Consider the following 12,306-nt stretch of genomic DNA (forward strand, 5'->3'; position numbering starts at 1 on the left):
TTGTTTGTATTTATGTAGACTTTCTCCTCTTCTATGAAAAGCAGAATAGTGTGGTGGATTGAGGGTTTGCCTCAGAGGGAGCAAGACATGGAGTCAGGTCCTGCCTCTGGCACAGATGGGCAAATCACTTTAAATCTCAGTGTTGTAGAGGATTTCTCAATTCTCTGACTTTAAGAGTCAAAGATGGTGCTGTACTATATTGTCTGAGGGAATTTCCCCACCCAATAGCAGTGAAATCACAAGTATAGTCCCTATCCATTTTCTGGTTGTATCCGTAATTATATACATTATTTTTCCTCGTGAATCCTTAGATGTTTATGCAGAGCAGTTTGAAAAACCCTGGCTTAGGTAACCTGAGAATGTGAGTGCCTATTAGGTTCCTCCAGTCTAGGGTCCTGATAATTATGCTGGGGGGTGTAGGTGTTATCTTGTGGGGGGTGGGGCATACCTCCCCACAGGGTCTCTCCGTGTCTTGAAATGTTACAGAGAAAAGTACTTCCTCTTCCCTCTTATCTCTAGTCTTCGGTCTGGCTCCAACATCCAGGACTATTCCCTCACTGGCTACGTCTGGAGTGCTGTCAACCCAAGTCCAGAGCACCTGGGTGCTGGGGTGAGCCTCAAGGTGACCGTGGTTTGTGAAGGCCTACGGGAACCACTCACCTTTACCTGTGATTGTAAGTCAATCATTTGATGGCCGTGACCTCCAGTTAGGGCATCAGATGAGTTTTGCAGGTTCTTATGATTTTATGTGATGCTGATGATCTGAAGAGGAGCCTTGAGGTGCAGGCATAGAGATAAGGACCAGAAGCTGCTTAGGGTGAGATATCTGATGGAAAGGGAAGAGCTAAGAAAGGGAGCATAAGAGAAACTGGAGGGAGAGAATCCTAGGTCAGGTTGCTACAGCTCCTCTTCCCTCTCACCCACTTCTTATCAGAGTGTGCACCCCCCAGCCTTGCCTCAGTGAGGCATTTTGCTAGGGTGGAAAAAGAGGGTCTAAAGACCAACCACAATTCCAGAGGACTTATGACAAAATATACTGCCCACCTCCTGACAGGAAGGTCATGGTCTCTGCTGATTGAGACTTTCTAATGTGGAAATTTGTTTTGGTTGATTATGCATGTTTGTAAGAGTAGTTTTGGGGTTCAGAATTCAGAAAACAATTGGGTATTGTCAGAGGAAAAGAAAGCAGATTTCATTGATTTGGGGGGGAAAAGATTTAATTAAAAAGAAAAGAGGGTCCAAAGAACCCTAGTGACTGACTTTAGAACAAGGGATCTTAAACTGAGAGGAATCATGGACCTCAGAGTCATCTAGTCCAATCCCCTTATTTTACAGATGAGGAAACTAAGGCCCAGGGAATTTAAGGGACTTGTTCAAGGTCAAAAAGGTAGTCAGGTTTGAGTCCCCAACAGGAATCCACAACCTGGTCCCCCAGCAGAGAGCTAGAGCATTAAGCTAGGTGTTCTGGATTCAAGTTCTGTCTTGCCTCTAAACTAGCTGGGTGACTTTGTACAAGTAATTTGATTGCTACAGGCCTCAGTTTCCTTTTCTGTAAAATAACAAAGCTGGCTCAGATAACCTCTAAGATTCCTTTCAGTTCTAAATTTTATGATTCTGAGTTGAAAGGATAAGGTAAGGCAGCAGAGGTGCAGTAGAAGAACACTGACCTTGAAGTCAGGACAAATGGCTTCTGGTTCTAACTTTAGTATTTTGTTGCTGTACAATTTTTTTTTTTTAATGCAACTGATTAGCATTTCCATTCATTGGATGTAATTTTCAAAAAATAAAATTATTATTTATTTTTAACATTTTTGAAAACAATTTAAGTTCCAAAATCTCTCCCTTCCCTCCCCCATCCTTCCTCTACCCATTGAGAAGGCAAATAATGTGATTTCAATTATACAACTAATTATACAATTATATGTGAAATCATGCAAAACATATTACCATATTAGCCGTATTTCAAAAAAAAAAGAAAAATAAGGTGAAAATATGATGCTGCAGTCTGCACTCAGAATTCATTAGTTCCTTCTCTGGAGGTGGTTAGCATTTTTCATCATGAGTCCTTTGGAATTATCTTGGATCATTGTCTTAATCAGAGTAGCTAATTTCACAATTGATCATTGTTACAATATTGCTATCACTGGATACAATGTTCTCCTGGTTCTGCTCACGTTACTTTGTATCACTTCATATCTTGCTCGCCATTTCTTACAGCACAACAGCATTCCCTCACAGTCATATAACCACAACTTGCTCAGCCATTCCCCATTTGATTTCAGGACATGCTTAGGCAAAGCATTTCACTACCATGGGCAGTTTTTCCATCTGCTTAATAAGGAGGCTGGAGCAGGTTATTGTAGCAGCAAGCACCCTGACACATCGAGGATGGCCTGCTAGCACAGGTTCTTAGATCTGCTTTTCTAAAAGAAAAGCAACTTTTGAGGGGTCAACAATCTTCTTTAATTATATTTACCAACAGAGGAAATACAAGCAGAGAAATAAAGACCAACAGACAGGGCTTCTAACTCTCTGACCATAAGCAATACATCAGAGATCAACAGACAGATCCAATTGTCTGATCGTTACATACATACATAGTTAGCAGAGAGAAGCACCAACTGAGTTTTCAAAGCCAGGGAGTGGGGGTGTGGGGTGTGGGGAGCTCCTTACCCGCTAAGCAGAGTCTTATCTGGCCCATAAGCCCCAAAGCAAAATCTCACCTCAAAGTATATATACACTTTTCAAAGCCCTCCAAGACCCGGTAAGGTGTGGGCCTTCCTACAAAATAAGCTTCCCCTAATCAAACTTCCCTTAATGGGCTCCAGGTGAGGCCTATTAATGGGTGGGGAAGATCTTTAACTCAATTAACATTATAGTTACCTCTAAGGCCTCTTCCAGTCATGAGAATCTATAAGGGGCAGAACCAGACTCTGGCTGCCTCTTTTTACTGGTTAGAAACAATCACCTGGAGGAAACTAGGCTGGAATGAAGGAGGGAGTGAAAAGGCATTTATTTCAATGTGTACTGTGTAGATATCATTTATTTTGTGATTTATCATGTAAATGTAAGTGACAGCTTTTACCATAGTGTCTGGATACCAATACGGAAAAAGAAAGATATCCCTGTCCTAAAGAAACTTACATTGTAATAATGAAAGCCAGCACATCTAAGAGAGGAGTGACCAGAAGGGACCTTTGGAATTGGGAAGATGGAAGTAGATGAGGTTGGCTGGCAGGGCAGAAAACTGAAGACCCATGTGACCCTGTTATCTCCTTCTCCATTCCCTTTAGGTTCCTCCACAGTGGACTTACTCATTTATCAGACCCTGTGCTACACACATGATGAATTAAGGGACGTGGATGTGGGTGACTTTGTGCTCAAGCTGTGTGGGCTGGAAGAATTCCTTCAGAAGTGAGTGATCTATCTGCTGTCCTGCTTGGTTGAAGAAGGGGTCAGGGAATGTGGGTGTGGATCTGTGGGGGACCTCAGTGGCAGCAAACAGTCAGGGCAAGTGAGCTAGCTTCAGTTGATAAACATTTATTAAGTGCCTACTGTGTTCCAGGCACTGTGTTAAGGGCTTCCCCATTCTCTAGGCCCTTTGAGCCACGTCTCACTCACTGCAGGATCTCTGGCCTCAGGCAGAGCTGGCTGGTTATGTTGGCTAAATGTGAAGGAACTGGAAACCTGGGCTGGGCAAATCTTAAGCCTTGTGTTCCCAAACCCATGGAAATAGAGAAGCAATGGGTGTGGTAACAACATCTCTTCTTTGGGGATAAGTAAATCCCTGCCCTGAATTGGCTATGGAGTCTTTGCAGCCAGTATTAAGGCCAAGGACTCCCAAGGGATTAGGTCTGTGTCTGTATGGAATAGGGGGAAAATTTTTTCTTCTCTACATTATTATACTTCTCTTTCCACCTCCGAAAAACTTCTCCTTCCCTTATAGAGCTAGGAAATACAACACATAAAGTGTTAGACTCGGAGAAAGAAAGATCTCAATTCAGCTCTTATTTCAGACACTTATTAGCTGTTTGAGGCTGAACAAAGAGTGTAACCATGTGCAGCCTCATTTTTTCATCTGTAAAACAGGGATAATAATAGCACCTACCTCTTAGGGCTGTTGTAAGGGTCAAATGAGATAACATATATAAAGTGCTTTGCAAACCTTAAAACTCTGTATAAATACTAGCTATTATTGTTGGTGCGATGGACAGAGTATGGGGCCTGGAGTCAGGAAGACTCATCTTGCTGAGTTCAAATCTGGCCTCAGATACTTATTTAGCTGTGTGACCCTGGGCAAGTCACTTCACCCTGTTTGCCTCAGTTTCCTCATCTGTAAAATGATCTGGAGAAGGAAATGGCAAACCACTTCAGCATCTTTGCCAAGAAAACCCCAAATGGGATCACAGAGAGTCAGACATGACTGAAAAACTACTCATCATCATCGTTATTACTATCATTGTTGTATAGATGGGGTATTTTTATTATTAGTGCCTATCTCTAGTGAAGTTTTATCATATACTTTCTTTAAAAAAATTTTTTTCATTAAATGTTTCCCAATTTTATGTAAAAAATTTAGCATTCATTTTTTAAAATGTTGAGTTCCAAATTCTTCCTTCCTCCCACCCCTCCTCCACCCTTGAGAAGTCAAGCAGCATGATATTGATTATACAATATCATATATTTTCAAAAGCAGCCTCCCTAGCCCAGACAATCTGATTTGGACCTAAGGAAATGATTCCATTCCCTGCTCCTCTTGGGGCTTTGGTTTTCCTTGGCCAGGGAGCAGGGAAGCCAGGGAGGGCAATCAGTCACTCAGCAGCAATTTATTAAATGCTTACCTTGTGCCAGGCACTGATCAGAGAGACAGATTGGGGATGGGGAGGGAAGTTAGTCTGTCAACTAGCCTTTACTGTGTGCCAGGCACTGTGGTAGGTGCTGGGGACCCAAAGAAAGGCAAAAAACAAGTGGATCACAGTCTAATGGGGGAGGCAGTATGCAAACAGCTAGGTACTAACAAGATGTATACAGGATAAATTGAGGGTAATTTCAGAAAAAAAAGGCACTAAGAAAGGAGGACTGAGGAGAGGTAGATGGGGGAGGGGAAAGAGGAAGGTTGGGGAGTTTACAGTCTCAGCCTATATGCAAATCTACCCCTCCCCACAGACTATTTTTTCCTGTAAGCAATTTCATTTTTATATCCTGTCATTCAAGATGGGCAGACTGGGAGAGTAAGATTTGGGAGCAGGCAGCATTCAGAGGGCCTGAAGTAACCCTACTTCCATTTTTCTCTCTTTCTCACTAAAAGAGCTAGTAACAGCAAAGACTGCTCTTGTGACTGGCATCCAGGACCCATGACTATTGTAATCTACTACCTTACTTTGCCCTCCCTGGGCCTCTTGTTTCCATCCCCAAAGTTCGGGGGATATTAAAGGGGGTCAGAAGTATCAGGTGTTTTTAAATTGGAGAAACATGAAAGGAGGTTAGTACTCCCATTCTGTCCTGCGAAGGCACCAGACTGACTGCCACTCCCATGGGGTACAGCTTTTCCCTTGCTGGGAAGGCACTGTCCCTCCCTCAACCCCCAGGAACAAAAGCCTGGAATCAACATAGAAAAGAGGAATGGGTAGGTATAGGGAAGGTGATCAGACCTTCATTTGATGAAATCAGTCTCTGGACTACTCCCGAGTCTCTTCCCAAGGTAACCTCTACCACTGGCATTTTTCTGCCTTCCCTGCTGAGATGTTAGGTCTGGAGTGAAACAATGCCTACCAAGAAGGCTGAGCATTTGTTCAGGATACAGGCCAGGCCACTGGGCAGAACAGTACCTAGGTTGCTGCCTCTGGCTCCTTCAGTTCCTTTTTCCTCAGAAGAACTTATTCCAGGGATTGTAGGTGTTTGGCTGGCCTACAGGGAAAAATGGGGAGCAGACTAAAGAACCAATCCTCAAGTAGCCCTGAGTCCTAGCCCTCCCCCCTTAGCAGCTGCCGTCCAGGATGCATGGAGCTCCAAGATAAGAACTTGGAGTCTGGCCATGGGGGAGGAGGGCTGAGTTTCCTGTTCCCCACCTCCCTCTTCTCCCCACCTTCCTTCCTTCCTTCCTTCCTCTCAGGACACTCCTTCACTCTGGCCACAGCCTGCCTCCCTACCTTGCTTTGGCTCTAGGCAGGATTTAGGAATAAGTCAGGGTCTTCCAAGATTACAGTAACTTGGATCAAATAAACTTCAAGATCCTAGCTAAGTCTGTGTGGGCTTCTGACCTTGGACCTACCCATATTATTTCTCTACCTCCTCTTCCATAGAAGTTCTTTCTAGGTCATTCCCCACCCCCACCTTTAGACAAAGTTTCCAGATGTGTTGAGGAAGGAAATCCCAAGCCCTTTCCCACTCCATTTCTAGTCAAGGTTTCCAGATGTGTTGAAGGAAATCCCCTTCTACCTTCTGTTATCCAGCTGTTGAGATCAACTGAGCTGGGGTTATTTCTTGATACTTCCCCTCCCCCCACCTTCCTACTTTGCCATAGACCTGTCACCTCCTTGCACCAAGAGGGAAGGCAGGCAGGAGTGGGGTGTGGTGAGGAGGGAGGTGTCGGAGCCTGATTTCCCAGGCACCCGTCATAGTCACAGCTGCTGCTGCAAACCCGGATAACCTCCGTCACTGGAGGGAGGGAGGCTACTGTAAGTAAAGCAGGAAAGAGATGGAGGTGGGAGTTTTGGAGGAAGTCTGCTGTATTTGCTCCATTAGTCATGAATTGGGCAGGATCCCCCAGAGAGTAACATGCTTTTTGATTGGGCGTAGGGTTTAGGGCAGGGAGGACAAGCTGGTAACTTGGTAATGTTGCTTTTTTTGGCCCCTCAGCTTCTGTGCTGTGTTTACAGTAGTGAGGCTGGGAAGCCTGTGACCCGGTCATGGGGGTTTGGGGGCATCGTGGTGTTGAACACTAAGACTCCCATCAGTCTCTCTGTTTTCCTCTCCCTGCCTTCCCAAGTACCACAGGGCTTAGGGATCAGCCAGACTTCCCCTCTATTACTCACTTGCCCTCTGCTCTTCTAAGCCTCCTATTCAGCCTCCCAGCTGAATGAATGAACAGGGCCTAAATATGCAGATAATAAACACCTAGGAAAGGAGGTTTCAGGGCTGTAAAAACCAAGGTTTCAGTGAGTTTCAGGGTTGTGAGAATCAAGTGAATGTGAATGTTTATGTTTATACACAAAGACCTGGCTCTCAGTGATTAGCCCTCTCCCTTACTCAAAAATTATTTTGTATCTATTTTTATGTATTTTTCTATTTAATTCTCTGTATATTTTTTTTATCTCTCCACTCCCCCAGCCCACCACCCAGAATATAAGCTCCCTAAGGGAAAACTGTTTTTGTCTTTGTTTTCTTAGGGCCCATCATAGTAGGTAGCACTTAGTAGCTGCTTAATTGTTTCCTGTTCAACTAAATTGTCCCTTTTTCCAAGCTTCTATGACATTTCCTTAGGGACCAAGGTGGGGGTAAACAGAAGCTTTCTTCCCGGGCCCCTTGTTTCTTTCCCCAAGATTAGATTATACAGCTCTCTCTGCCACTGAGGTCTCTTTGCTGAGGAGACCTGCCCCATGTTCTTATTGATGGTTTTGAGACAACTAGTTGGCACTGTGGCAGCTAGGTGACATTGTAGATAGACGTGTTGAGCTTGGAATTTAGGACAATCTAAATTCAATTGTGATCCGAGATACTCTGTAACTGTGTGACCTTGGGCAAGTCACTTAGCTGCTGTGTTCGTTAGTTTCCCCAATTGTAAGATGGTGATTATAATAACACTTACCACCCAGGGCTGTCATGAGGATCAAATGGGATAATATTTGTAAGGTGACTACTGTTGTTCCTTTCCTTTACCTCACCAGCAAACATGCCCTGGGCAGCCACGAGTACATTCAGCAGTGCCGAAAGTTTGACACTGACATCCGGCTACAGCTCCTGAAACGCAAGGAAGTTCGGACCGACTTGGCACGGACTGTGAGTGTGCAGTTGGGAGGGGACTGAGGTGAGGGGAGGTGGTGGATGAGAGTGCAGAGTTGGGGGTAGGGGTACAGGGGTGATGAGGGGTCATGTGGAGGGAGAGTGGAGTAGGGTTACCACTTAAAGATGGGGACCCTGCCTATCCCACTCAGGTGAATGATGACCAGAGCCCATCCACCTTGAACCACTATATCCACCTTCAAGAGAGGCCTGTCAAACAGACCATCAGCAGGTGAGAGAGGGCTGACTCCTAGGAAGAGCTGATACCTAGGAGATGAAGCAGCTTAAATACTTCTGCTTCCCCATTCATCATGTACGATGTGCAAAGGACTGTGTTAGGAGCTGGAGGAAATAGATAAGAGCTGGCCCCAATCCTTATGGATCTTACAGTCAACTCCTTCCAAACCAGAGGAAGCTCTGGCATTAGCACTGAACTGGATTGTGGAGTAAAGATGCCCTCTCCAAGATTGATTATATCTGGCACTCACTCCTTGTGGCTTCTGTTTGTCCCATACTCTTCTCCAGTTTCTTTGCCCACTGCTTCCTCTTGCTGTGTTACCCCCTTCTCTAGCTCATTAATGGGATTGGGAGATGGGGAGGTGGTGTGCCTTCCTTCCATCTTCATGGGACTCAGGGGAGGTGGGGCAAAATTTTCAAGCCAGAAGAATTTGAGGATTGTGTGATACAAATTCTCCCAACCGTTCTCCCCCTGGTCCTGGGAACTGTAGAACTCCTTGGGAAGAGGGAGTAATAGATCCTTGTACTTACCATGTCTGCCCTGATCTTTGCTACTTCTCTCCATCCCCTTTCCCCAAATCCCCAGGCAGGCTCTGAGTCTTCTCTTTGACACCTTCCATAATGAAGTGGATGCTTTCCTGCTGGCTGAGGTGCGTCTGTGTAAGGTTTTGGATGGAGGTAGGGGAAAATCTCCCCTCCCGGTCTGTGTTCCTAGGTCATTTGAATGCTATAGATTCTGTGGGATCTGGAGTTATCCTTCAGGGGGAGCAGAATGGGGCGGAGATCCTTCAATTCAGAGCTGGGGACCTTCTTTACAGTTAGAACAGCTAGAATTCTGAGTTGGCGTAGACATGACCAGAATGCTGCCTGCCTAAAGTTTTGATCCTCACTGATAATCCTCCCAGGCAGTAAGAAGGTGACCTTAAAGAAATGCCATTACTATCTTTTAGTCATCAGGTAATCACGGCCTATCCCTTATTTTCTTCATCTATAAAATGAAATAGACATAGCTAGACACATAATAGCAACAATAGCTGGAATTCGTTTACTGCTGTAAGATTTGCAAACCTTTGTTACATTCAGAAATACGATAATAGTAACATTAATATAGTACTTTTAGACTTGCAAATCAAATTCTGTGAACTACCTCACACGATGCTCACAGAAACCCTGTGAGGTTTCATTATTATGCCCATTTTACAGAGGAGGAAACTGAGGCAGGATTTAAACCCAAGTCTTTCTCATTCCAAGCCTAGCACTCTATCCATTGCCCAACAATAGCTGCCCCAGATATTATGTCAGGCATAATTAATTTGACCTCATATCTTCAGCAGGTCAGCGCATATGTCTAATTCTCATTTTCCTTATCTGTACAATGGGAATAAAAATATTTGCATTATTGATCTTAGGGCAGTGTTATGGGGAAAGCACTTTAAGCTTTAACATCCTAAGGAAATGTGTGAACTCAAGAAGAAGAATCACAGAATGTGTTTGCTTTGCCCATGAAGCCAGTGACTTAGAGAAGCAACCAGCTTGTCTAGAGTACATGCTGAGTGATGTGGTAATAAAGTTGAATGAAGTTGGAGAGGCAAAGTTATCTAATGGAATAGGTGCTAGATCTGCAATCAGGAGACTTGAATATTTAATTAGATGTGCGAACACAGGTGAATCGCTTTCTCTGTGCTTTGATTTCCTCATCTGTAAAATGAAAGATTTTGTTAAGTCTCTCTGGCTCTCTGAGGTTTGGGGTTTTCTTAGCTATTTCCTTCTCCAGCTCATTTTACAGATGAGAAAACTGAGACAAAGAGGGTTAAGTGACTGGCCCAGGGTCACACAGCTAGTTTGTGTCTGTGTTGGCTTTGAACTGAGGTCCTCTTGACTATAAGCCTAGCACTCTATCTACTATGCCACGGAACTGCCCTAAAATGAAAAATAATATGTGCCATCTTCTACTTAAAGCCTTTCCTGATTTCCATAGCTACTAGCACTCTCCCTTCCAAACTATCCTTAGTGCATTTTATAGAGTTTGTAATATGTACACATAATATATGTATACATCTATCAATAGTACAATGTACATATATGTATAGATATAAATATACATACCTCTCATTTCCCTTACTTTATTGTGTGCATATACAACACAATATATATATATATATAGAGAGAGAGACACACACACACATATAGACATACAAATACATGTTTCATGTATATGTGTGCACACGCACATGCACATATATGTGCATATATGGGCAGCTCAGTGGCAAGGACCTAGAATCAGGAAGACCTGAGTACAAATCTAGCCTCAGACACTTACTAGCTGTGTGACCCTGTCACTTAACCCTGTTTGCCTCAGTTTCCTCATCTGTAAAAGGAACTGGAGAAGGAAATGGCAAACCACTCCAGTATTTCTACCAAGAAAACCCCAAATGAGGTCACGAAGAGTTGGACATGACTGAAATGACTGAACGACAACGTACATATACCCACATATCTATGCACACATATATACAGATACACATGCACATACATAAATTAATGCATATAATATACATACACTTTTATGCATACATTTATACACACACATTACAGATAGATACACACACACATTTATACATAATCTCCCCTATTTGAATGTAAGCTCCTTGACCACAGGGACTATTTCATTTTTGTCTCTGTATTCTTAGGGCTTTAATGTAGTTCCCAGTCATTGGTAGATACTTCTGGTTTAAATGATTGAAAACACTGCGTAAACCTTGAAGGGGTATATAAATGGGAGATTATTAGAAGGCTTTGAATGACCTTAATAAGTTGGTCCAATTCATGTTCCCCTCCTATCTGATTTCCCTGGAAACTTGTCACCTCAAAGAGCTGGGGAGGGTGTGTATATGTGTGTGAGAGGGAGACCCTAAATGCGTTTGCTTGTTATAAACTGACAGTTGCTTTCTCTGAGCTGAAGAATGTTGGGTGGGGTCACCCTAAAGTGGGTTTTGGGGTAAGCAGGCATGGGCAGTTCAAAAGTGGTGGGCTGGAGAGGATTTATTTGGCTAAATGACATTTGAAAATAATTTGTACAGTTCGCTAGTATGGTCTGATGGCCTGAAAGTTGCCTGTCTCCTTCTCAAGTCAGCTTCTCTCTTGAAATTAAGGGAATGGGGTAGAATGAGTAAGAAAGGGGAGTTGTCTGGCCCTCATGTCTGCCAGCTTCCCTGTGTGACTTCTTGTAGGGGGATTTCCCACTGAAGGCTGACAGGGTGGTCCAGTCTGTCAAAGCCATCTGCAATGCCTTGGCTGATGTGGAGTCCCCAGAGATCACCAATGCCCTCAACCAGCTGCCACCTTGCCCCTCTCGAATGCAACCCAAAATTCAGAAGGTAAAGGCACGGAAGAGGAGCAACGGGGGGGATAATGGGAACTGGGCAAACTCCCAGGATGACTAGATATCTACTTTCAAAAGTACTTCTGCCCCAGACCCCCTGAAAACACTTCATTTGCATGTCCCAGGAATTCTTGAGGGGCAGCAAATTGCTATATTCATGTTGGAAGGTGAGAACAGGACTGTTCACCACTCCTCTCCTCATGCACCCCAAGACTGGTCCAGTGTGACCATATCCTACATCGGCTAGAGAGTTGGGTACTGCCTTGCAGCTTTCTAGTAGTGCTTTGTAGTAGGGTTTCTGCAGAGTCAGGGCAGGTTACTAAAGCAGGAAGCAGAGCCTGTCCTTGAAGAAAGGAATGCTTGACATTTTTGTACTGTGATGAAGTGTTTCCCCAGAGCCACAAGCTCCTCTCACCCTCCCTGTCCTACAAGTGTTTCAGTGATTGATTTACTCATTTCCCCCTCCGACCCTTTTTCCTTCCCTTTTTACTGTGTATGTTCCACCCTGCACAGTAAACCCTCACTTCAGAGTGGGTAACAGCCACATCTCCTATGTTGTAGGCCTTGGCCAGCTTGCTGTGCATTTCGTCTGGATCACATACTGTGCTAGGGCATGTAGGTGTCTGTGCCTTCTCAAGGCCAGGGGGCCTGACTGTACCCTCTGTCCTGGAAATGCGATGGTTACT

General features: G+C 44.2%; 1 protein-coding gene across 2 annotated transcripts in view; it reads left to right on the plus strand.

The window, feature by feature from the left end:
* Positions 1-12,306, plus strand: part of PIK3C2B (phosphatidylinositol-4-phosphate 3-kinase catalytic subunit type 2 beta) — a 53,557-nt gene that overhangs the window by 5,421 nt on the left and 35,830 nt on the right. For both annotated transcript variants that reach the window (XM_072648087.1, XM_072648088.1), the window contains exons 3-8: positions 520-674; positions 3,294-3,414; positions 7,887-7,998; positions 8,154-8,233; positions 8,825-8,888; positions 11,469-11,615. In XM_072648087.1, coding sequence (XP_072504188.1) covers positions 520-674; positions 3,294-3,414; positions 7,887-7,998; positions 8,154-8,233; positions 8,825-8,888; positions 11,469-11,615 — 679 coding nt within the window. The remainder of the gene's footprint in view (positions 1-519; positions 675-3,293; positions 3,415-7,886; positions 7,999-8,153; positions 8,234-8,824; positions 8,889-11,468; positions 11,616-12,306) is intronic.

Source organism: Notamacropus eugenii, chromosome 2 (assembly GCF_028372415.1).
Source record: "Notamacropus eugenii isolate mMacEug1 chromosome 2, mMacEug1.pri_v2, whole genome shotgun sequence".
Taxonomy (NCBI): Eukaryota; Metazoa; Chordata; class Mammalia; order Diprotodontia; family Macropodidae; genus Notamacropus; species Notamacropus eugenii.